The following is a 26,956-nucleotide window of genomic DNA, read 5'->3' on the forward strand; positions in this document are numbered from 1 at the left end:
CATCTTATAAGCTATTATATATTTTCTCTATGATTGAAACATAGTAATACAGCATAATACGTACCGTCCGAAACCACACACACTCATTTTACTGTCTCAAAGTTGACTAAACTTGTCATTTATTAACCAGATTTCAACCTTTTCAGGTCAGAAGTGGCTCGTATTGCGAAAGAACCACACAGCAAGTCCTTGAGCGTGTGTAACTTTGTAATAAAGACCGTTTATTATAAAGATTACAATCTGTTGCGTTGCAGAGCTCATCGGTTGTCATGTGTGTGCTCTTCAGTTTTTAGAAAAGGGAAGAAAATAAAACTACAAGTACACACACGCCACTCACTCCAGAAACTACAAACATCCTGTAAAAAGAGGAAGCTAGAGAGGAGGAAGAGGAGGAGGAGGAAGGTAACAATTAAACCATAATAACCAGGTGAGTGTCAGGAGGAGGAGGAGGAAGGTGTCACAGAAAAGCCAGGATTCTCAGCCAATCAGAAGCAAGAAGACATTTCCTCTTTAACCTTTACTGCTGAAGATGCTTTATATGAGCAGTGATGGAAGTCGTCTTTCTGACTGTAAGGAAAAGAAGCAGTACTACATTATCAAAGGACCGGAGTCAGGTGGTGCATTCAACGCCCTGTTTTAGCAGCTTACCCAGATCTACCCTGCATCTTCATCTGAGCTTCACTAGATCTTTCCTCAGATCTTTCCCTGATCTTCTCCGAACTATCCCTGAATCTTTCCTAGATCATGCCCGGATCACCCCTTGATATCTCCATCCTTGAGCCCCATAAATAAAAAGATGAAGATACATTTAGCTGTGGATCCAAAACACGGATTTGGAATAACTGTAAAGGCCGTATTGGAGTTAAGTACAGCTCTGACGTAAACACACTCTGGGTACGTAGCATCACTGCTAATTAGCCACATAACTCTTTCCTTTGCGGATAAGCTAGCATACACTTAGCTGATGAACAACAAACATGTTCGCTGTAAAGTCAATCCATGGTTACATCATCAGAAGCCCCACCTGGTATCACTGATTCGATTTTAAAAAGCAGAAAATAGGGACTACTTTTCCCAGTGGAAGAACACCGTCAAGATTGCTGGCTTCTGATTGGCTGAAAAATCCAACAACAAATGAATGACCTCATGTTTGTATTAGTGTACATGGGAGGGGGGGGGGGGGGGACCTGAGGTCAGAGGTTAAGAGGTCACATGACCTCTCCATCACTGATTACCATGGGTACCATGCAGAGAAAGCGACAGCCCACGCCTCAGTCTGTGGATCCCTACAGTAGACTCTAGGCCTTTATAATATATACCGAGCGTACAGGATGTGTGTGTGAGGTGATATTCAGTGTAAACAGCCACACACTCTTCTGAGAGGAGATTAGAAGACGTGGAGTTTTTATTGGTGCAGTCCAGTGGGGAAGGCTGGCGTCTGTAAAGGCATTTGTAGACGTTTGTTCTGAAGTAAGGATCTTGGCTAATCTCCCAAACTTTACCACACCAACATCCAGAAAACGATGCCTTCCTTACGCAGCGTTTGGATGAGTTAACAGAAGTCAGAAAGTTTGCAGTCTTGCTTTTCCTCAAACTCCAGTATTTCAAAACCAAAATGACCCGAAAACGTTCCCATCGGCGCAGAAACTCCTCAAAAAAAACGGCCATTGCATAAAATACAAAGTTTCCTGCAATGATCGAAACACACGAGTCCTTATTTGGAAAAATCCCTTTCACATCTTTTGTTTGCTGATGTTGAGAAAACCCTAACTCTGTGATTACGCAATAAAGGTTATTATTCTTTAGGTTACAAAACATCAGCTGTGTCAATGGGGGGGGGGGGGGTTGGAAGGAAAAAAACCCTCCACAAAATACCAAGGATATCAAAAGCTGTAAACTTGCAGGAAATAAATGGAAATGGATCTGTTTTGACATCTATTCCCTTTAACAATAATCCCACAGATTTAGGATAAAAATATCTAATTTATTGTAAATATATCATTTTAATCTTGCAAATTCACAGACTTTGTCAGAGAACATCCCTCCCCTTCCCCTTTTCCGTAACTGTTTGGAAATACAATAAATGGAAAGCATGATGAAGTGATATAGATATATTTTAAACACACGTGGATTCAGAGTAACTGTGTAAAGAGAAACTGAAGGGAACAGCTGATGTGTGGCTGTTTACAAAAGGCTGAATATCACAGAAGCCTTTTTATGCCCGAATACATTTGATCATCTCACTATACTTTATATATTACACTATAGCTACATAATTCTACCATAATATATATTATACAGACTATAAAGTCCACTGTAATGTGCTGTACAAACACTATACGTTCTCCGGAATAACTCTGGCGTTGAACGGCACCGTGAACTTTTACAACTTTGGGATTCATGATTGTGGTTCGGCTCGTGTTCAGGTACTTCGGTTGGGAGTAAAAAGCGATATATATAAACGCGGTATATACTCGTTGATTTGTGGAAACAGGCACTGGAAAGTTGATTGTGCTTCAGAAGGGGAGGGGGGGATTCAAGAGGAACATGAGAGGGAGACTAAATGACTGTGTGGAGATATCTGGAATAAAGGAGCTCTGGTACGCGTCTGTTAAAGTCACTATTAATTCACATTCCTAATTAAAGTGACTTTCAGTGACTGTCTTCACTTGCTGTTTATATTCTTTGTGGTCTAGATGTAGAAACTAAATTCAAAATGATAAAAATTGTCCTTTTTTTTGCCAGTTAACTTTATGTTAAGTATAAAATGCGTCAGCTAACAATGCTAAAAGGCTAGCGTTAGCATTTTTTGCAAACTATTAAATATCAGATTTCTTTTGGATAGCACCTTACACACCTAGCCAATGGGTTTCTCTGACTGAAGTGTGTAGAATGGGTAATCATGGTAAATCAGATTTCAAGACAGCAAGGGAACATTTGTTTTGTGATTATGTGTATTATTTTGGGGACAAATTGGCAGCCCGCCAACAATAACATGGCTCTATCAAAGCATTATTTGGTTAAAACTTTTCTTGGTGATATTGTCATGATACATCCTCTTTTTGACCCGAAGAAACTGCCTCAAAATCCCAACAAATCCTCGTTTTTGTGTGAAAGAGACTTGATTGTTGGATAAAATCAGCCGTTATTAAACTGTAATTGGGCGACTCCATTAACGGCGTCTATTATAAACTCTTTATATGATCTGGAGGAAACTCCACGTATGGCAGGGAAGAAATCCCCAATATGGCAGGGAGGAAACTCCATGTATGGCCTGTTCCTGGTGATTTAGCCACTCTTGGTTTAGGAATAGTAGCGTGGAGAGTTGGGTGAGTGAGTATAAGGAAGGTATAGGAGGGGAAGGAGGAAGGTATTTTTCTGTACAGATGGCTTTAAACAGATAGCACCATGTACAGTAAGCCCTCGGTAAAGCAGGTTAGAAACCAGTTGGAGCTCTGCTGCAGCTCTCCCTGAAACACACAGCACATCATCAGCACAAAGTCACACTCATTGACAAATCATCACGAGTTTCAAAGCGTCGCCGAAAACGACCTCAGAAATTCAACTCATTGTCAAATCATAAGGAACTCAAAAATTCATTTTTCCAAACTATTATAAACTCTGTAAAGTCACCACCACATTATTATTACTGGTTATTCATAAATTCTAAATGATCAGCGTTAAGATATGAAAAACTAAATAACACAAATTGGTCATGGGTGATATTTAGAAATCAGAAAAGAAGAAGCCACGAGAACGACGGAGAAAAATCCTGGACATATCTCCCGTTGTTTTTGAGACTCGCTCGTCGTCCGGCTAAACTCGTCCGGGGAAGCAGAATGGCACGAGGAAAACAACCCGTCATTATATTTGTCTACAGTTTGTCAGATCAGCTCTGTGATCGATGTCATTCACCTGTAGAGAGTAACTGTAGAGGTCCGTGTCCAGTGATTAGCTTAGTATGCTAACGTTATGCTACAGTAACCCTAACCCTAACCCTATACTTCGGTATTTATCCAGGTATCCAGACTCAAAGTCCAAAGCTCAAATATATTTACTTTAAAAAGATATAAGACTGAGATAATCGACATATTTTGGAGGCTACAAAAAATAGCGTTTTGTGACATTTCTTTTAAATATTTTCAGAAACATTTTCTTTAATTTTGAATTCATCGTTCACCTTGAAGACATGCGACGAATACTACCTTTTTTGATGAGTAATTGATAAACAAATGGTTGGTGAAGTACATCCATAAATAACAGTAAAACTAAACCCCGGACACGGACCTGTACCACTCTCCGGTGTTTGGGTCGATCAAAGAGCTGATCAGCCAAAGCGTCAGCGAGATCACTCGGGGATATGAACTCCACGTTGGTAAAAAGCTCTAAAGATTCAGTCACTGCTAAGGTTTTCTAGTCAAAGAGATGGCGTTTAGTGTCTGTAATGAAGTCACAGTTCAGGATGTCTAAGGTCAGAGGTCAAGTGGATCCGTCCAGCAGCTGTCGGAGGGCCCTCTCGATGTTTATCCGGTGGCCCAGTCTGGTGACACCCAGCTCAACGTAATCCTCCTTGGTGAGGGCCGGGAGATGGGAACCCTCGATTTCGTGCTCCTGGAAGCGTTGTCGATGTTCAGCCAGCCCAACGCTCTCCAGCCAATCCCCAACGTCGTATTTATTCCATAGGTTAAGTGGGCGCTGCCTCCACGGCCGAAGTGCCAACAGTGGCCCGCTGAGGACAGGGGAGGGGCAGGGGGAGGCGTGGGGTGACGGTGAGGGAGATCTGGACCGGGTTCTTGCACTGGCGCTCCGCATAACAAACCGGACCTCCTTTGGTTCGGAAGGGAGGCTGAGACTGGAGGACTTCAGGATGGTTAGACCGCGACCGGAGCTCAGATCTGGTCTTTCTGAGCAGGGGGCGGAGGAAGAGGTGAGCCCTATCGACCTATCGGAGGGGGAGGGAGAAGGGGAGGGACTTCGGCGGGTGACGGGGTAGCGGCTTCCCGGTCGGACTGTATAGCCAGAGCCGAATCCTCGCTGGGAGATAGTGTGGAGTTCACCGAGACTGGAGAACAACCTGAAACACATCGAACAGGGCATGAATGACATTAGCAGGTCTTCTTTCTAGATCAACTGGTTGCTAACAGAAGGAAACGGAAGCTTTTGTTTTTTACGGAATCAGATACTTACTTAGATAGTCAGCCGCTTATTTTAAACTACATGGGTGTGTTCATGCTCTCGCTGCGTATGAAGCTGTGGAGTGTCTTTGGTTTTGGTGGCAGCATGCATGTTGAAAAAGTTTGGCAGGCGTTGTTGGAGTTGCTTGGCTAAAATACTCAACCGTTAATTTGGTGTTAAGCAACTGGTCCGTTTCATGGTGTTATTACATCCAGATGGGACAGCAATTTCAGACGTTTAGTTGTTAGTCATATGCGAAGAAGGTGCATCTTAGTTAGCTGTTAGCAAATCTTTTAGCGATAACGGGAAATGTTTACCAGAGGTTAAAAACCTACGATTTACTCTCTCCATTGTCCACACATCTGGAACAACATAAACAACATATTCTGTTACAACATGCAAACACAGTAATACTGATGGTGCGTTCACACCGGACAAGAAGTGACGGTTTTGCGCAACACAAATTATGATGCGGTCAAACTTGTGAAGGGATGCTAATCTTCTGTTGGGGTCCGGTGTGATTCTGAACTGTAGTGCTGCTGTATTTATAGTTAAAGGCAGTTTGTAGTACCTGGCACCTCCTACTGGAGACCTCCGGCCCGGATCCAGGGGACTCGGCTCCTCCCCCAAAGAGTGACTGTCTTTATTGAGCAGCTGTAGCCGATTAGCCAGATCCAGTCCGGACCCGGCCCTGCCGCTCAGCTCCAGAGCTGACGCCGACCGGTTGCTCAGATCCACAGCAGACCCGGCACCCTGACCTCCTAGAGCTGCCGGACGTCCACCTTCATCCGGGCTGAATCCCCGGCGATCGTCATCCCCGCCTCCCCACAGCTTCGACCTTCTCTGGAACAGATAGCGTGGCTGCCGTCCACCTCCACCGGTGGGGGAGGAACACAGTGGGGAGGAAGGGGAGGAAGAGAAGGCAGCAGATGGGAGGAGCTCACTGTCTGATGATTGCTTCAGTAGAGGATCCCGAAGTGCAGAGCGACCGCGACCTAAAGGTGAACGAAGCCGTGGTTTCAAAGCAGATGGGGAGATGGTGGGGGAGGAAGGAGATGGGTGAGCAGCGGGAGGGGAGGATGGGGAGGATGGATCAGGAGGGGAGGCCAAGGTGATAGAGGGAGGGAGTGAGCTAGGGGAAGAGCTATCTTGAAGACGCTCGTCACCTTCCTCTTCATCAGCTCGTCTACCTAGAGAGTCAGGATCTCCTCCCCCTCCCCCTCCCCCTCCCTCACCACCTCTTCGAGGCAACAGGGTGAGGGATGATGGGGGAGGAAGGGCGGGAGGAGTGGAGAAGGCAGCGGGGGGAGTAACCAAGCCAATTCTGCGAAGCTCCTCCCTGGTTTCCTCATCACTTGACGACAATAGCGCAGGCGGGAGTGTTACAGTATAAGCCCCGCCCTCCTCCTCGGAGCTGCCCACTGTTAGGCTCCTGCGCCTATCAATCAGAGCAGCGTGACTCTCATTGGCCAGCGGTGGCAAAGGGGTGGGTCTCCATCGCTCAGGTGAGGGAGCGGCAGGCGATGTAACTCCTCCTTCCGTTTCGGGACGCTCCACCGGTCCGTCAGGGAACATTGGGGGTGTTATGCGTTTGTGCCTCAGTTCGGGACTGGTTTGGGGAGTGGTGCGTTTTGTTCGCTGCTCAGGGCTCGTCTGAGGGGTGGTGCGTTTGGACCGAGGCTCTGGGCTGCCCTGTGGGGTGGGGATAGGGGTGCGCTTGTGGCGTCCCTCTGGGCTGGCAGCAGGGGTGGGAATGGGTGAGGCAGATCCATGTTTATGTCGCGGCTCCGGACTCGGTGTTCGGGCGGTGAGCGCTCGTTCTCGTGCAGCAAGAGCCAGGGCGAGTGGAGAGGAGGGGTCTGAAGAGACAAGAGGCGATTTAGTATGGCTGGGTTTGAATGCGTCAATATATGCACCTTAAGGCTCTGTCCTAGGTTCTGTTATTGTGAGTACCTCAGGGCTTTACTAGTTCTGCTCAAGTTTTGCATAGTATCTTAAGGGTCTTTCCTTGGTACCCTTTCAATTTTGTTGCTCTGTTCTAGATCCTCCTTTCTTGTTTGGAGGTACCTATAGATCCTGTCCTACGGCTGTCCTAAGCCACTTTAATAGGTCCTGTTCTAGTTCCTTGTGTCTTTAATGTAGGTTCTCATGCTTCATCCTATTGTGGAGTACCTCAAGGCTCTGTCCTAGATCCTGCATTGTTTTGTGAAGTAAGTGAAGGGTATGTGCTGAGTACTTTTTACATTCTTGAGGTGCCTTAAGGATCTGGATCGAGAGGCTAGTTCCCACGTAGTCATAATTCAGTTATCTCTTATGCTTACGTTTATGGCAGTGTAAGGTTAGACTGACCTAGAGGTTTCCCGGTCAGTGGGTGGAGGAAGGTGTGAGGCGTCGGTGATGGGGACAGGACCGGAGCCGGCGGAGGAAGCTCTCCGAGGTCGTCCATTGAATGGCTCAGAGTGAGGAGTGGCGGCACCTGATTATCTGACCCGGATCCTTCAACTGACAGGAAGAGAGACGACCTCCGACCCTGAACCCGGGCTCGCTCTGAGAGAACCTGCTGCTGGTACAGCTCCGCCCGACTGGGGCTGCTGGGCCCGTCCACTTTCAACAAGTCAAGGTCTTTTATTCCTAGAAGAAGAACAAGGAATCAGACCGATTGGATTGAAGACTTGAAGTTTATGGCTTTATATTTCTGTCTCTCAAACATCAGGACTTTTTCAGCATCCTGAAATGTGATTTAAAAGGAAAACAACTATCAGGTAAATTGTCTTTTAGCAAACAAGAATACATTTGATTGGCTAAGTACCAAATAATGAACTTCCTAGAATACCTTTTTCTGTGTCCCTCAACCTAACATATATAACAGTATATATCAGAGCATTGTCGTCCCATCATGCATCAGGAAATTGTGCACAATACAACAGTAAACGATCCTGACCCTGCTCCTCTACAGGAAGTTGTTTCAACAAAGGCGACTTCCTCCTCTGCGGCTTGGATGGCGGTGCCTGCTGTCCCACGTTAGCGTACGGGTTTTCTATTGCTCTTCCACGGCGGCGTGACAGCGGCGAGTGACCGAGGGCGGGGCTTGTGCTGTGCAGCGACAGCGTGGATGTGTGTGTTGCCGTGTGAAGCGTGTGAGTGGCGGTATGTGTGGCCGTGTGCAGAGCATGCGTACTGCCGGAGTGTGCGTCCGACTGCAGTGGCGGGGGCGGTGGTGTGTCCTGCAGGATGATCATGGACCTAGCTTTCCTCTGGCGCTCAGCGTGGGCGTGGCTCCTTGTTGGCGAATCACATAGCTCCACCAGCCTAGGCTCCGCCCCCGGTTTGAAGCTGGAGCGCGTTAGCCCATCCCCTCTGGCCGGGGGAGGAGGTGGGAGGAACGACGGGGGCGGGCCGGAGTCCAGGAGGAAGAGCGAGGAGGTGGAGGAGGAGGCGGAGGGGGGAGGAGGGGGAGCCATCTGAGGAGGGGGAGGGATGAATCCGTCTGTCAGCGAGGAGCTCCGAGGAAAACGACTTTCATTGATCAGAGCTGAGATCCGGTCGTCCTCAGGTGTGCCTGACGGGAAACATGGAGGCGATAAAATAAAGATACGAAACAAGGAGGTCTTCCAGGGTACTTCTGTATTGCTACTTTTCCTTAAGTGAACAATCAAAAGGGTGTGTCTTACCAAAGCTCTTGGTTCTGGACATCCCTCGAGGTAAAGCCATGGTGCTTTTCTCTGGAGCCGAAGGGGGGACAAGACCCTGACGCTCAAACAACGACTGAAGAAACAAAACATGAAACAGCACATTAAAGCTGCATACAGTTATTGCCCATAACTCCTGAAATGGAGACTTTTGAAGTACTTGGCCTTGAGGTACTTCTCAAAATACAAGAGGACCGAGGACACAGCCCTGAGGTGCACTCTTACATTAATTTCGGCCTGTGTGATTCGCCGACTGGTCGGCCTTTGTTTCACCGTCGCCGCTCTGAAATCGTCTGCCGGGCGGGCCCTAAGAACCACTTCCTGTTGACCCCCGGCCAACATCTCATCCAGTTTGTCTGCAGATGGGACAACAAATAAGATAAACACACAAACAATAAAGTAACACAGAATCACGACTCGACGACCACGACAACACCAGGGCCGTAGCAATACTTAGTTTAAATCTGGGAAACAAAACATTTCTTTCAATGCTTTTACATTTACGAGTACTTTTGCCTTACTTCACTTTACACCACGGCGCTGGTTTTAACATCACTGAGACACCATGACATTGTCACGTCACAAAAACAACAACAACATCAGAGCCATGAGACTCACCGAAGCGTCTCCTCCTGGCTGCAGATAGAATAGAGGTCTTTAGGTTCAACTAAACTCTACACAGTGTGTGTGTGTGTGTGTGTGTGTGTGTGTGTGTGTGTGTGTGTGTGTGTGTGTGTGTGTGTGTGTGTGTGTGTGTGTGTGTGTGTTTGTTTTACCTATGTCCTCCAGGTCAGCGGTCATGGACTTGGACCTCAGAGTCAGTGAGGTGCTGGGGGCCCGTTTTGGAGGAGGCGGAGCTACAAGACAAACCACAGGTAGTTAGTGAACAGAGAACACTTTGGGCTGAAGGACAAGAAGATTCAGATTAAGAGAATGAGGTGACAATATATGTATTTTAAATGCCCTTAGTGCCTTTAAAGAGTCCTCTCCTGCTGATGTTCAGGTGTATATCAGTATGTAGAGTCTCTACTTTAAAGAGTCCTCTCCTGCTGATGTTCAGGTGTATATCAGTATGTAGTGTCTCTACTTTAAAGAGTCCTCTCCTGCTGATGTTCAGGTGTATATCAGTATGTAGTGTCTCTACTTTAAAGAGTCCTCTCCTGCTGATGTTCAGGTGTATATCAGTATGTAGAGTCTCTACTTTAAAGAGTCCTCTCCTGCTGATGTTCAGGTGTATATCAGTATGTAGAGTCTCTACTTTAAAGAGTCCTCTCCTGCTGATGTTCAGGTGTATATCAGTATATAGAGTCTCTACTTTAAAGAGTCCTCTCCTGCTGATGTTCAGGTGTATATCAGTATGTAGAGTCTCTACTTTAAAGAGTCCTCTCCTGCTGATGTTCAGGTGTATATCAGTATGTAGCGTCTCTACTTTAAAGAGTCCTCTCCTGCTGATGTTCAGGTGTATATCAGTATGTAGAGTCTCTACGTTAAAGAGTCCTCTCCTGCTGATGTTCAGGTGTATATCAGTATGTAGTGTCTCTACTTTAAAGAGTCCTCTCCTGCTGATGTTCAGGTGTATATCAGTATGTAGAGTCTCTACTTTAAAGAGTCCTCTCCTGCTGATGTTCAGGTGTATATCAGTATGTAGAGTCTCTCCTGGGACATGTCTCCATGCTCTAATGTTCAGAATGCTCTTTATGTTTCTCAGACTGCCTGTGCTGCAGCACCTCTTTTCACCCTCTGTCTGAAACCAGAGCCCAGTCTGCTCTGAATGGTTAGCTGGCCTGACTCTGTTGTAATTGGTCAACCGCTTAGAGATGTTTCGCCCCTTAGCTTATCATGTACAATGTGTTGGAGCGCTAGCCAATAGGAGCGTAAAGTTTCTGTAGTGATGTCACTTTGTTCTGTAACGTTGTGATTTTAGCCTCTGCAGACCATTGACATGCGCAGGAACCTATAGAACACACTACAGGAGAGGGAACGTCCTAAAAAGCAGAATAGGGCCTCTTTAAATAAAACCTGCACCTTTCTTCCTGATGATGTTGGATTCTGACTTCCTGGAAACAGAGACGACCTTCATCAGCAGACGACTTCCTCCCTGACGGATCAGAGAGACGACCTGACGGTGTCCCACCTTCACCACGTCAGCACCGTTCACCTGGGGATCAGACAGAGAGACAGCAGGAAACAAACTCAGAGATTGAGATGACACACTTTTTATTCATCTCCCTGCCTCGTTACTCATTTTAATGTTTAGATAGATGATAGAATGGGAGGATGAAACCCTCTTTATTGTCACATGCACACAGCAGAGCACACAGTGAAATTTGTCCTCTGCATTTAACCCATCCTAGTACTAGGAGCAGTGGGCAGCTATTGTGCAGCGCCCGGGGAAAAAAAGCCCATAAAACCTGTATTACATGTCTAATGATTCCCCCTGATACAGGTGTCAGGTGTTCAGGTGTTACCTCTATAAGAAAGTCTCCGGTTCGTAGCCCTGCCCTCCATGCAACGCCGCCCTGATCCACCGACTCCAGGTACTGGAGCGCCGGGAACGCCGGGGTCGGAGCGAACTCTTCGATGGGGGTCTCCGCTTCAAACGAGGCAGAAAACATGTTTGCATAAGGAATAAAAAATGTGGATTTTAAATTTATGAGGAAATGATGAGAGGAGTTTCAGAGATCGCTCCTTTCCTCTAAAGGTTTCACCACCCCTCTCCTCCCCCTCCTCCCCCTCCTTCATCTCCTTCCTTCCCACCTTTCGCTCCTCGGAGGACGAATCCGAATCCCTCGCTCTCTCTCTTCTGCAGCACCGCCGTCTTCTCCTCGATCACGTAGTCACTAGAACACAACTTTTAAAACTAAATATTTGTATGTTTTTATTTCTTCTATTATTAGTGAACAGGTCAGTCCGTGTTAATATTGATAATAATTTTAAAAAATGCAAACATTTATAAAAAAACCCTGAATATTTGTTTTGTAAACTTACGATTTTCTAGGGTTTTAAATAGAAAATGTATCACAATATATGTAGTGACGGTGCATTACCTGTAGGAGGTGTAGTGCTACCTTTAGGAGGTGTAGTGACGGTGCATTACCTTTAGGAGGTGTAGTGACAGTGCATTACCTGTAGGAGGTGTAGTGACGGTGCATTACCTTTAGGAGGTGTAGTGACAGTGCATTACCTGTAGGAGGTGTAGTGACGGTGCATTACCTGTAGGAGGTGTAGTGACGGTGCATTACCTGTAGGAGGTGTAGTGACGGTGCATTACCTGTAGGAGGTGTAGTGACGGTGCATTACCTGTAGGAGGTGTAGTGATGGTGCATTACCTGTAGGAGGTGTAGTGACGGTGCATTACCTGTAGGAGGTGTAGTGACGGTGCATTACCTGTAGGAGGTGTAGTGACGGTGCATTACCTGTAGGAGGTGTAGTGACGATGCATTACCTGTAGGAGGTGTAGTGACGGTGCATTACCTGTAGGAGGTGTAGTGACGGTGCATTACCTGTAGGAGGTGTAGTGACGATGCATTACCTGTAGGAGGTGTAGTGACGGTGGAGGTGTAGTGACGGTGCATTACCTGTAGGAGGTGTAGTGCTACCTGTAGGAGGTGTAGTGATGGTGCATTACCTGTAAGAGGTGTAGTGACGGTGCATTACCTGTAAGAGGTGTAGTGACGGTGCATTACCTGTAGGAGGTGTAGTGACGGTGCATTACCTGTAGGAGGTGTAGTGACGGTGCATTACCTATAGGAGGTGTAGTGACGGTGCATTACCTGTAGGAGGTGTAGTGCTACCTGTAGGAGGTGTAGTGACGGTGCATTACCTGTAGGGGGTGTAGTGACGGTGCATTACCTGTAGGAGGTGTAGTTGTCATAGGACCCCACAGTGTAATGTCTGAACAGCCTCTTGGTGCGGTCCTCTCTCGTCTCTGAAACATCGGCCATAATTACAGGACGTAAATACAAAACAGAGCTGATAATAAATGTGTATCTTATGTGTTTATTTGTTGTTGTTTACCCAGCCGAGGGTCGTATTGCCTCATCTGGACTTCCTCCACACAGTCAGCAGGAAACCAGCCGGTTCGTCCTTTAACGCTCCCCTCCCAGTATCCCCCCTCTCCGATTGACAGGACTGCACACATTGAATAAAACACATTTCTGAGAGGAACTCTGGATATTATCTGGGATTAAAACATCCTGAGTACATCTGAAAACAATCTGAGAATAAATGATTGAAAAGAAATTACAAATATACAAAAGAAATCTGAACAATAAAATACAAAACTCTGAAATCTACCAGAAAATAACCACCCACGTCTGTTGTCTACAGTTATACATTTAAGAGGAAACTCTGAAAGTCCATATTTTTTACAATTTTCCTTGAAGATTGAAACTTTAAAAAAATTCAAAGTTTAAAGAAGTAAAATAAATAATACAATTAAAAAGTACAGAAAGTCTGACCTTTGACCCTCTCCCCGCGGTGCAGCTGGATCTCTCCGGGCCCCTGGGGGACGTGGGACCGGGTGGCGATGAAGGTGCGGCCGGGGACGGCACTGTAGAGCCTCCTCTTCCTCATCTGGGGGGTCGGAGGAGGGGAAGAGGGGGGGCTGCTCTCCCCCACATGACCCCCGCCGCTCGGACTGCAAAGAGAGATTGTGGAAATCATTTTTTTTACTTACTTATATATTTTGACATCTGTGTGTGTGTGTGTGTGTGTGTTTACCTGAGTCGGCGTGAGTGTCGTCGCAGTGAGTGTGTGTGTGTGTCATGATGTGTTTCCAGGCTCTGAAGGGAGGGGCCGGGCGAGGAGGCGGGACTTTCCAGGACGTTGTCGCTGGCCGAGCGAATCAGAGAGCGTGGAGACGAGAGGCCGTTCCCGGCAGACGAGCGGCTGACCCCCGGCCGACGGCGCTTCGTGTAGGAGGGAGTTTCTCTGAAGGGAACTACTTGGACACGTACACACACACACACACACACACACACACACACACACACACACACACACACAGTTAACTTTACCAGCTCATGTCTTATCTGCGCTAACACACTTCAAATTATTTAAACGTTTTTATTTTCTCAGCAAACTTTAACTCACCAACATCAGAGGTTTTGTGGATTTTTATGATTTCTGCAAGTTCGAAGTTCCCGGCAATTATCGCCACCTGCAAATACACACACACACACACACACACACACACACACACACACACACACACACACACACACACACACACACACACACACACACACACACACACACACACACACACACACACACACACACACACACACACACACACACACACACACACACACACACAGGATGAAAAACAAATACTTTTTATTATTATTTTTTAAACAGAAAAAAAGGATAATTTATGATTTATTTTTAATTCGGCTAAAAAACAAATGAAAAATACAAATCAATCGTTTAAAATTACGACATTTAGAATTATATAAAAAAACACATCACTAAATAAATAAAGTTAAGAATTCAATGAATGAAAAATGGCCTTGTGTCCCGAAAACATTTTAAAAATGGTGTTTTTTGCAAGAAGATATTTCAAAAGATAACATTAAGTGTAAGTTTGTGTTTGTACCTGAAAGGCGGTCTGGTTGTTGTAGTTTTTGACGTCTTTATTCGCTCCTCTGAACAGCAGCACTCTGGCACAGCTGTCCTGCAGAAACCAGCAGAAGTTAACATGTTATTCACACTAAAGAAATAAAATGCAGTCTTCAAAAAAAATCTTGTTATTTTTTCCCCAAACTATTTGTTTAAATGTGTGTTACCTGGTTGTAGAGAGCACAGAGGTGCAGTGCGGTGTTTCCTGATGCATTCTGGGAACTCATGTCGGCACCGTAGAACAGCAGGTGCTCCAAGTGCTGCACGTTACCATAGCGACATGCCTGAACTCACACACACACACACACACACACACACACACACACACACACACACACACACACACACACCATGCATCCCCCCACACACACACGCAAAATCATAATTGTATAAGGCAAACATTTAACTGCTATTGTGCTATTGTTTTTGTGTGTGTGTGTGTGTGTGTGTGTCACCTGGTGTATTTCCTGCCACCCGTTCTCATCAGTCATCCCTGAAACCATGACAACAAGGATTATAAATATATTTACAGTAAACGGATTAGCTGCCTTCAAATCAGCTCAAAGATTTACAGTAAATAAAATAAAAAACGGTAGAAAATGTTTTATTTTCTGGGATCAAATCGTTCATTTTCAAGAGACTACAAAATGATTTCAGAGAATGACTTTGAAAAATATTAAACGCTTATTTATTCAAAACTGTTTATTTCAGGAAAAAAAACTACACACACACACACACACACACACTCCGTACCGATGGTGGCGTGGTCCTGCAGCAGCAGCTCGCAGCAGTACGGAGCTCCGCCTACCATCGCTGAGTGGTACAGAGGGGTCAGACCCCGACTGTCCTTGTAGTCCGGAGACGCTCCGAGGTCCAGCAGCGTCTGAGAGGAGCTCAGGGTTAACACACAGAACCATGAATTACTTATGAGTGTGTGTTCTGGTGTGTGTGTCTCACGCTGAGAGAGTGGCTGTTCCTGCAGAGCACGGCTCGGTGCAGAGCGGTGATCCCGTCCCTGGTCCTGAAGTCCAGGTGAGCCCCCCCGCTACGCAGCACCTTGATCAGGTCTCCACTCTCCTCCAGCTGCACAGCCAGCGTCAGAGGACACTCTGAGGGGGGACAGCAACCAGCAACAACAAACCAGCGTTCATTACTCAGAGAGACAACAGTGGGAAACATTAAGGATGCAGGGCGAGGTGTGAGGGTTTAAAGTGGCCGGAAAATATTGAGATTATACTGAGATTAAATTGTTAGATTAAGGAAATGCTCACAAATGAATGAGGAAAAAACCTGGATAAAGTTTGAAAAGAAAAGTGTAATTGTTGGATTCTCAGAGATTACAAATATAAATATTGAGGAAATACTTTTATGAGAAACCATCGTGGATATTCCTCACCCCCGGTGTCGGAATCATGGAAGTTGGGGTCCAGTCCTTTTTCCAGCCATTTGGAAACCTTCTCCACATTCTTCTGGTGAACATGTTCCATAAAGCGCTTCAGGTTTGCCTGGAAAACAAAATCAAAAATATGCTTTTATCAGATGAAAATGCAAACCAAAAAAGTTAGGTGTGTGTGTGAGTGTGTGTGTGTGTGTGTGTGTGTGTGTGTGTACCTTGGTGTGCAGCTTTGCCAGCTGCTTGTCGTCCACGTAGCTCTGAGTGTAAACTCTCCTCTTATAACGAAACTGTGAATAAAGAAGTGGATTTTACTGCAAGTTTAAACCTTTTTTACAATAAAAGTCCTTTTCTTTAAATTCCGCCGCTTATTCTTTTATTTCATGGCATCAGCGGGTCGAGTCTGTGTCTGACAATATTGATTTGGTCTTAACAGACAGCTAATCAGACTAAATAACGTATAAATAAAAGTATATATAATAAATGACTTCATTGATGAATAAGTATGGCGTTAAAAGGACCAGAAATAATGTGAAAACGTAGACTTCAGTAATTGATCTACCCTGACCTAAATGATTCTTTATTTGTATTCATATTAATGATAATAATACCTCCAGGTAGGGTATGGGAGTGATGGGGGGGAGCGGATACTCCTTCAGCAGGCGCTCCTCGTCCAGAAACTTTCCGGCTCGGCCGTTGAACGCCGGCTGGAAGAGACCATAGTTCAGAACATCCGACAGAGACTGAGTCAACGTCACCAGAACCCGCTGCTTACTGGTCCAAACTGGTAACTCTGGGTCCAACCGCAAACACTTCTGCAGACACACATACACAGAAACACAGGTACACACACACACACACACACACACACACACACACACACACACACACACACACACACACACAGGTTTGTCCTCTTCATTTTGCTCAGATGACCTCCACTACAGGTCATAATGCATCAGAGTCAACATGTCGAAGATAACGGATCAATAATCTGAGATTTAAGTTGGAAAAAATGTAAAAAAGAACTGCTCTGATTGGTTAGCTGGCCTGCTCCTGTTGTGATTGGTCAACCGTTTAGAGATGTCCCGCCCCCTTAGCCTATCACTTACAATGTGTTGGAGCGCTAGTGATGTCATTATGTTCCGGAAGTAAACAAAGGAGTCCAATGGAGGTGTTTTCAAGTACTTGGTGTGTGTGTTACCGTTTGCTGCAGGTCCGGGATGCCGATGCGGACGACGATGCTGTTTCCAGGGGGCGTGTCATCCGCGTCGTCGTCCCTGGCAACAGCAGTGCCTGTGGGGTTGCCGTTAGTAACCGCTTGTTGCCGCGGGCGATCATGTTTGGTGTCAGCAGCCGGACTCAGAGGCATGTGGCTGAGAGAGAGAGAGAGAGAGACACACACACACACACACACACACACACACACACACACACACACACACACACACACACACACACACACACACACACACACACACACACACACACACACACACATTTTTTGGTCATTTTTTTTATTTGGATTTGTTTTTATTTATCTTACAGTTCTTTTTATTAATCTGCAGATGTGTTCTTATTTTATTGATTTATTTGTTTAATTGTCAACATAAACAAATGTTTATTTAAAAGTATTAATTATATTCTATATTTTTTAGGGTTTTCTTTATTTATTTTAATTACAACATTTATTATAAGGGCCGCTTTAGTCCTCCATACTCAGCTTGGGCAGCGATATCTATTCATTTTATTATCAGTTATTTTCTCCTGAGTGAAGCGGTGTCTGAATCAGCAGCTGATTAGAGCTCTGTGTCAGAGAGAGATTACCGCCTCCCACTGACTCTCTCTCTGCAGACATTTTACATTTCAGGAAAAGGTGTAATAAACGCAGAAATGGCTGCTTCTCTCTCAGGTGCTCAGAGTAACACCGTGATGAAGAGGAGACGACCAGAGGAAGAGCATTCTCTGAAGTGGCACGTCACCTTCCCAGAGTTTTCCTGTTTTAGGTAGTTTTATATTTCTGCTCCACTGAATCTTACAGAGGACTTTTTAATCCAAAATATGTCTGAAAAGAGACAAAGAATTGACAGAAAATGCTTAATGGTTTTAAAATAGAAAAATGAAATGGATGTGAAGAATATTTCAAATTTGATTGGAAAACACTGAAAAAATGATGGAACATTAAACCTTTTCCAAAACATGTCTCCTGACAGACTAAATGGTGTTTCCAGTCGTAGATAAAACAGCACACACGTTAAACCCCACAGCAGACTATCTCAGCCTCTGAACGCAGGGCTGAAGTGTTTCGGTGTCTTTACTGAAGGATCCGATACGAGGCGTCTGTGTGTTAGAGCTCAGATGGTGGGAGGTTTTTATTCAGTCTGCAGACTCTGATCTGACCTCCACCTTCTCCAGCAGAGAGAATAATGGCCGCAGGATGTTACATCACTTCCTGTTTTTCACCCCGAGATCACACACACACACACACACACACACACACACACACACACACACACACACACACACACACACACACACACACACACACACACACACACACACACACACACACATTCACATAACACCGAGAGGAGTCCAATTGTTATTTACCACAATTGGAGCAATTTCCGAGCGACTTCAGTGACAGAATGGTAATTTTCAGAACTATTATTATTAATTCATTTTGTTTTTATTATTAGGAAGTAATTCCATTTTTTCAAACTATAATATTTATCTGAATTAAAAACAAAATGTATATAATATTTGTTTTATGATTACAGAATTTGTTTAGCAACTTTAATATTATTTATAATTAAATGTCATAATTATTCTATTTTATATTTTGAATCATTTATTTTTTAATTATTTTAAACATATGTCAGAGATAAATCCATCCCATAATTCCTCTCCAGTCCCCAGCGACTTCCTGCTCAACTAAAGACATTATTAAGCGGCTAATTATCTGCAGTATTAATCAGTGGTGGTTGTAATTAGCGTCTGATTAGCACAAAGCTGCCTGAGGAGAAGCATCAGGAGTCTAATGGCCGCCGAGACGAAGAGGAAGAGGAGGAGGGGGTGGGGGGGAGTTGTGAGTTGTCATAGAAACTGGAATAGCAGGGAATCCTGTGCTAAGCTCACACTGTCACTCTGGTGTGTGTGTGTGTGTGTGTGTGTGTGTGTGTGTGTGTGTGTGTGTGTGTTAAAAAAAGCCCCCTGATCTACATGCTCGCTGTTGCTATGGGAACCAGTTGTACAGTTTTTTCGCAGTTCCCCCGTTTTTAATAAACTCCCATCCTGCCCACAGACCACAGACCCTCTCCATGTCTAAATATATAGGTATACATGTGTGTGTGTGTGTGTGTGTGTCTGTGTCTGTGTGTGTGTTTATGATTGATTTCCAATAGCAGATCAATGTGTAATTAATTTAGAGGAAGTGTTTAAAAGTGTTCAAATTTACCCAAATATTTATCAGCATTTTTAGTTATTATAATTTTTACAGTATTTACCTTTATTACGATGCAGTAAAAGCACATGTTTTAATATTGTTATTGGGTATTATATTCATATAGATCTCAGTATTTACAATCATTCATTATATTTAATATGAACAGTTCTTTTTTTCACATTTATATTTTTTAAATGTTATTGTTTTATTAATTATTATAAATATATTTATTGTTCTATTATTATTACTTATTATATATTTTATAACTACAATTATTTTTCTATTACTATTTATTAACACAGACTCGTTTTTATTATTTTATTTAATCATTATTTTTAAGTGATTTAATTTATTTATTATTTATTTAGTTTTCATTTTATTTTAATTATTAGAACTTTTTTTTCATACCTATTTGTAATTATTTAATAATTCATTGAACTGGAATTAATGTCGGTATTGATCTAAAATAAATTATATAAAGTAAATAAATAATAATTAATTGTATTTATTTATTTATTATGAATTATCGATATTACATGTATTTTTTAAAGATGCAACAGCACTCCCGAACACCTGGAAACACTTTGAATCAGACGCTCTACGTTTAGTTTTATAAATGGCTTCTTTCAGTTAAATTAGCATTTAAATGTTGCAGCCTCTCTCACATCTCTGAGTGTCCTTGAAGGCACCACGGAGAGATTCTCCTGCCCTTAAACCAACAGAGATAATTAAACCCATCATATAAAAGTCAACATCCAAACACACTACGTCTTTCCTCCATGAATCACTTCCTCTTGTGCGCTGCAGAGAATGCTGGGTAATTGCTGCGATGTTTACAAGCTAACATCTCGCGCGCCGAGGAATCCTCCACATGTCAGCCTTTGAAATGTCAGAGAGCCAACTCAGAAAAATCACTCTCGTTCATTTCCACTCACTGCCATTCAGGGTCGCAATGGGCTGCAGAGTTTCCCAGCATGCACTGGGAGGAGAGGTCACAGATACGTCTCCATGTTTTAATGTTCAGAAAGCTCTTTATCTTTCTCAGACTGCCTGTGCTGCAGCTCCTCTTTTCACCCTCTGTCTGAAACCAGAGCCCAGTCTGCTCTGATTGGTTAGCTGGCCGGCTCTGTTGTGATTGGTCAACAGCATAGAGATGTCCCGCCCCTTAGCCTATCACGTACATGTGTTGGAGCGCTAGCGTATAAGATAAATGTGCAGGTTCACGAATAAATAAATATGTACTCTTTATAAACAAAATGTGTTGAAATATTTGACAAATATTCTAGTTTTGCATTAATATATTTTTAATTATAACTTTGTAGAGAGAATAAATATAATTATTGCATTGGAATAAATGTATTTTTTGCCCCTGAATATATTTTAAATAATACTAATGTTGCTAAATAAGTTTAAAATAATAATAACAATACAAATAAAAAATTGGGAAAAAAACCTCTTTCTGTATGACACATTTAAAGGACTGCACTCATTGTAAGGCGCTTGAATAAAATGAATGCGATCTTTGTGCTGGAGTTGAGTCTCTGGCTTCAATTGTTCCTTCAGAAAACACTACTCAGAGGCTCTGAATTCCCTTCCTGTCGTTCAAAACGGAAACTAATCCCTTCCTGTTCCTCCTCTGCAGCTCAGATTCTGACAGAAACTCTTCCCCGGACTTTAGTTTAATATTTCTCTGGTATTTAATGAATCTGAGGAGCGAGCATAACGAAAAAAACACTGAAAAAAACTGACGAGGCACTTTTTAACAGCCTCCCTGCAGAGTTTCACTTTGTGTGGTTTGATCTTCACCTGAAACAAAAGGAAAGCACAGAAACGGCTTTTGTTGTTTCCCAGTTTTCATGCATCAGTGCCCGGAATAAAAGCTCAACAAACGCGTTTGATGGATTAACCTTCAAAAGACTAAAAGCTGAGCCAACTCTGGGACAGCTGTTCAAATACAAACCTGCCACACACAGGGACGGATCACAGCCAAGTGGAGACAGAAGCTCACCTCACACACTCTGGTTATGATGACATTTATCTCATATTTTAGAGAAGGGCCTCTCTGCACGGTCAAAACCTACGACTTCTCTCCTCACAGCGTTTAGTGAAATCCACAGGTTGTGATTTGGTCCTCACACAGCTCCATCAATTTCCACTTTCCTACAGAAAGTCGGAAAAGAAAATAGCAGCCTGCATTGTCTAAAAGGCAAGACCAATTTGCTTCTGACGCACGGGTAGAGAAGGTCATTCAGACAAGCATATTTAACTGCCCACACTGTGAGTTTAATAACCACAACGTACGACTCACGACAAGGTCAATGGATTTTGGGATTTGTGAAAAAGTTAAGCTAACATCAGCAGGAGAGGACTCTTTAAAGTAGAGACTACATATTGATACACACCTGAACATCAGCAGGAGAGGACTCTTTAAAGTAGAGACTACATATTGATACACACCTGAACATCAGCAGGAGAGGACTCTTTAAAGTAGAGACACTACATACTGATATACACCTGAACATCAGCAGGAGAGGACTCTTTAAAGTAGAGACACTACATACTGATATACACCTGAACATCAGCAGGAGAGGACTCTTTAAAGTAGAGACACTACATACTGATATACACCTGAACATCAGCAGGAGAGGACTCTTTAAAGTAGAGAGGCTACATACTGATATACACCTGAACATCAGCAGGAGAGGACTCTTTAAAGTAGAGACTCTACATACTGATATACACCTGAACATCAGCAGGAGAGGACTCTTTAAAGTAGAGACACTACATACTGATAGACACCTGGACATCAGCAGGAGAGGACTCTTTAAAGTAGAGACTCTACATACTGATATACACCTGAACATCAGCAGGAGAGGACTCTTTAAAGTAGAGACACTACATACTGATATACACCTGAACATCAGCAGGAGAGGACTCTTTAAAGTAGAGACTCTACATACTGATGTACACCTGAACATCAGCAGGAGAGGACTCTTTAAAGTAGAGACACTACATACTGATATACACCTGAACATCAGCAGGAGAGGACTCTTTAAAGTAGAGACTCTACATACTGATATACACCTGAACATCAGCAGGAGAGGACTCTTTAAAGTAGAGACTCTACATACTGATATACACCTGAACATCATCAGGAGAGGACTCTTTAAAGTAGAGACTCTACATACTGATATACACCTGAACATCAGCAGGAGAGGACTCTTTAAAGTAGAGACTCTACATACTGATATACACCTGAACATCAGCAGGAGAGGACTCTTTAAAGTAGAGACTCTACATACTGATATACACCTGAACATCAGCAGGAGAGGACTCTTTAAAGTAGAGACTCTACATACTGATATACACCTGAACATCAGCAGGAGAGGACTCTTTAAAGTAGAGACACTACATACTGATATACACCTGAACATCAGCAGGAGAGGACTCTTTAAAGTAGAGACTCTACATACTGATATACACCTGAACATCAGCAGGAGAGGACTCTTTAAAGCTACGATAACTTCCCATCACAGTTGTTGGAAGCTCTCTGAGTTTTATTTCCAGAAGTATTGTTCTCGCTGTGTGGGAGGACAAAAACGGGAAATGCTCGGCTCCGTGACCCCGAGTTATTTCAGGACCGAAAGAGAATTTCACCTCTGCTCGTGAAGACGGAGAATCGGACCGAATATCCCGAGGAGGCGTTACATAACGGAGCTCTGTGCAGAACAATGGAGTTAAAAACAAGTTCAGAAAATAATCAGCTGCTCCTCAAGGACCCATTCACTGCATCCACAGCAGATCACTGAGAGCAGCAGATTCCAGCAGAACATGAGGAGATCGAGGAGAGGAAACGGGGAGAAGAGGAGGAAGGAGGACACACTCTTACATTCTTACATGTATTTTCATATGACTTGTATTGTTCTATTATTTTATTTTATAATTATTCTTTTGAATATTATAATAATTATTCTTTTTGAACATTTTATTATTATTATTATAATTATTATAATTATTACTGTTTCATTCACATTTTTAATTTTAATATCTACTTATTTTATCTTTTTTTTAGATTATTATTATAATGAAATTTGGCGATGAGAAGAAAATCAAAAATCTAATGATCTTTTAAACAAATGTTTCAATAACAAATAATTTTCATGATTTTACTAAAATGATTTACTGGAGCATTTAGTTAAATAATCAGTATAAGCAATAACCAAGTAAGAAGTGAGAAAAGTTCTCCGATCCAAAGGATTTGAAATTGGATAAAGTATTAATCCCAACACAATTTCTCTGTGATTTTGATATAGAAGGTGAAGAGCGAAGATGTCCTGTTGCATAATTCAGAAAGACTGAGTGTTCCTCTAAAGTGAGAAGACTGTCTGTGTGAGCAGCTGACAATGATCACAGTCTGGGTGATAAGAAAGAGAAATCCTCACTGAGGAAGAGGAAGCCTGAGTCTCAAGGAAGACTAATATGATCTGCTCACAATTCATCCAAATAACCCACTTTTCCTGCAGATTCTTCAAACTTGTTTATGGTAAAATGTACAGTTTATCATTTATTCTGCATTGCTATCCTCATGCATTGAATGTAACGTAATATCTCCATGATTAAATAGGGATTTTATAAGGAGAAAAATCACTGATGCAATTTGTACAAAAAGGATCAAATGAAGCTGATGCTTCTGGCTGCTGGTTTGTTTCAAAAAAAGGTTCAAACTGTGGTGATACAAAAAGAAAATGAAAGAGCACCAGGTGAAATCCCCAACAAAGTCTCTAAGACTTTAAGTGTACACCCTCAGTAAATCAGAGGATAAACAGCGTCAGATACTTCCTCTGTAGTATAGACTTTCACTCTGCAGCCAATAAAGATGTAGAGCTATTTAATCACCATCCAATTCAGGCAGAAACGCTTACTCACTTCTTCTGCAAACCAGATAAAATGACTCAAGGTCCCTGTGTGTTCCTGTGTGCCATTTGCACTCTTTAAAGAGCGTATCAAAGCCTTTAAATATCCACTTAAATGCCACTGATTTGCTCACAGTATTTGGAAGAATAAAGGACCATAATACTTATTTATATATGTATTTATTCCTGCTTTAATTAATGAGGGAAATTACCGTTTTACTTTACACAGGAAGAGGGAGTGCATTAGGTAAACAACTCTCATGTCTTCTAGGTGTTTTCCCTCTCCTGTAATGTGTTCTATTGGTTTTATTTCTTTTGGCCAGCTAGCCAATCAGAGCAAACTGGGCTCTGGTTTCAGACAGAGGGTGAACAGAGGTGCTGCAGTATGAAAAAAATGGGCACAGATCCCACCTTCCCATCTAGTGTATTTCAGGGGAAATTGTGACTAAAACCAGTAAAAAGTAAACCTATGCATCAATTTGAGGGAGTGGACCAAACACAAGACTCTCAAGACCTGCTTGAATAGAATTAGAACCAGTACTTGTTGGATATTGTGTTGGGTTTCATTTGCGTTTAGCATCCATGAGTGTTGTCACCTGTTGGAAGGTCCTGTCCCACCCCAATGAGTCCTCAAACCCTGACATGAGTCAACGTTTCATCACTTCCTGTCCCCTGGTCTGGAGGTTAAGGGTTTTCTGAATGTGTTTTTCATTTGTTAGCCTGAAATAAGGTCTGTGGTTAATACAAGCTGAAGTCTTTTTTAACCTACGACATAAACTATATCAGCAAATACCCCACTGGTGGATTTAAAAATGGCGGTTGATAGCAAGTGTCTAAATGAGACGACTAAATATCATCATGCCCAACATTAGCCTCCTTTAGCTTAGCGGTGGTGACGTGAAGTCATGTGACCGGGCTGTAGTTCCTTTGTAGCCCAACATTAGCCGCCTTTAGCTTAGCGGTGGTGACGTGGAGTCATGTGACCGTGCTGTAGTTCCTTTATAGCCCAACATTAGCCGCCTTTAGCTTAGCCGTGGTGACGTGAAGTCATGTGACCGTGCTGTAGTTCCTTTATAGCCCAACATTAGCCGCCTTTAGCTTAGCGGTGGAGACGTGAAGTCATGTGACCGTGCTGTAGTTCCTTTATAGCCCAACATTAGCCTCCTTTAGCTTAGCCGTGGTGACGTGAAGTCATGTGACCGTGCTGTAGTTCCTTTATAGCCCAACATTAGCCGCCTTTAGCTTAGCGGTGGTGACGTGAAGTCATGTGACTGTACTGTACTTCCTTTGTAGCCCAACATTAGCCGCCTTTAGCTTAGCGGTGGTGATGTGAAGTCATGTGACCGTGCTGTAGTTCCTCTATTGTAAGCTTTTGAATTCAGAAATCATAAAGTGGTGTTAACGTGTGGAGATTATCCTGCTGAACTAAGCGTGTCAGTATCATAAACGTTTATTTGATGCAATAATCCAAAATCCAAAGGAGAAATCCCATTGGATTTTGGTGGAGGGAACCAGGGAGATGCTGGCTTAAGGTTTTCACCACTCTATGGCAAAATACCAGAAAACAGGATCTAAATGGACTTGTTCTTGCTCTTTATATTTACATCACAATCATCCCGCTCGATCCTATGACAGTTGACTGGTTCTGGATGCCCAGTTAAGTTCCAGGAACTCCAACACTTCCAGTTATAAATATCAGAAACTCACCTATCGTCAGCAGTCCCATCAAACTTTTCCAACGGCCTCTGCTGATTTCTTTACTGGTCCGGTTCCGGTTTTGTTTCTGGTCCAGCCTGAAGGTGGCAGGTTCTTCAGTCTCCTCTTGGGTTTTCTAACTGGACTGTAATCCTGTTTAGCAGCAGCAGCAGAACCAGTACTTTCTGCAGTGAGATGAAGTTCCCCTTGAAGTAGTTTTACAGTTGAGTACTGAGAGAGGTAATCCTGCAGCAAAGGTCTCAGATTGTATTCTGGGAGTTGCCCTGCCCATCCTGTAGAAACAGGAGGAAGAGGGGGAGGAAAAGGAAGATAGGGAGGGTTGGTGGGAGGTAGAGGATGTGAAGAAGAGGAAGGAGGGGGGATAAGTACAAAACAAATGTCAGAAAAGGAGGGAGAAGCGAGCTTGTCTTGCAGTTTAAAGCAGAATTGGGTCAGACACTGATGCATTTTGCGGAGGCCATTTCAGGTTCAGTCTGTTACACAATGTGAAGCGGCTGTTTCTGTTAGCATGGCAACAGAAACAGACACGTAAAAACTGCTAGTATTATGTAAAGATTACAATAGTGATCCATCCCTCTGTTTATTCTCTCAGGAGAGAAGTTATAGAAACCTGTTAGCATGTAGGCCTACTGTTAGCTTCGGCTAGCAGTTAGCTTAACCAATAAGTGTTTTTTATTAGTTCATTTAAGGACAGTGCACATTAAATAAACATTAGTGTAAGTGCGTCAGAGTCAGCCAAAAGGTTTCATTCTCAGTCCCTAGACAGATGTCTCAAAAGTCCCTTAAAAACAAGTTGAAATATGTATAATCAGAGCTATGTCTGCTAACAGAAACTAAGCTTCCATCTAACTGTAACGCAAATTTAAAGACACTTTTGAGAAAATTAGCGAAAGACAATGTTTGCTTGCTTCCATCCACTATTGTTATTAGAAAATAAAACTAAAGTTATTTACAGCTCAAAACAATTCAAGATGTTGCATTAAAACAGCACTCAAACAGCGCC

At 43.3% G+C, this 26,956-nt stretch overlaps 1 protein-coding gene across 6 annotated transcripts; it reads right to left on the reverse strand.

Annotated features, from left to right (window-relative positions):
• Positions 1-200: 200 nt before the first annotated feature.
• shank3b (SH3 and multiple ankyrin repeat domains 3b) lies at positions 201-26,161 on the reverse strand. Of its 6 annotated transcripts, none has more exons than XM_063905725.1 (26): positions 25,945-26,161; positions 17,084-17,255; positions 16,491-16,694; positions 16,098-16,169; positions 15,883-15,991; positions 15,444-15,595; positions 15,240-15,369; positions 14,942-14,979; positions 14,654-14,770; positions 14,464-14,541; positions 13,959-14,025; positions 13,587-13,806; positions 13,325-13,503; positions 12,882-12,995; positions 12,717-12,792; positions 11,622-11,704; positions 11,333-11,457; positions 10,890-11,022; positions 9,641-9,721; positions 9,090-9,220; positions 8,847-8,940; positions 8,117-8,734; positions 7,525-7,806; positions 5,747-7,034; positions 5,511-5,537; positions 201-5,074 (listed from the first exon to the last, which is right to left on the reverse strand). In XM_063905725.1, the coding sequence occupies exons 2-26, from the start codon at positions 17,249-17,251 to the stop codon at positions 4,480-4,482; spliced, it is 5,181 nt and encodes a 1,726-aa protein (XP_063761795.1). In that variant the 5' UTR covers positions 17,252-17,255; positions 25,945-26,161; the 3' UTR covers positions 201-4,479. The 6 variants fall into 6 exon arrangements, 5 of the variants coding, with proteins under 5 accessions (XP_063761795.1, XP_063761794.1, XP_063761798.1 ...); XM_063905724.1 differs by having other exon boundaries at positions 13,587-13,809; XM_063905727.1 differs by having other exon boundaries at positions 4,932-5,074; positions 5,493-5,537; positions 13,587-13,809.
• Positions 26,162-26,956: the final 795 nt, after the last annotated feature.

Source organism: Eleginops maclovinus, chromosome 17 (assembly GCF_036324505.1).
Source record: "Eleginops maclovinus isolate JMC-PN-2008 ecotype Puerto Natales chromosome 17, JC_Emac_rtc_rv5, whole genome shotgun sequence".
Taxonomy (NCBI): domain Eukaryota; kingdom Metazoa; phylum Chordata; class Actinopteri; order Perciformes; family Eleginopidae; genus Eleginops; species Eleginops maclovinus.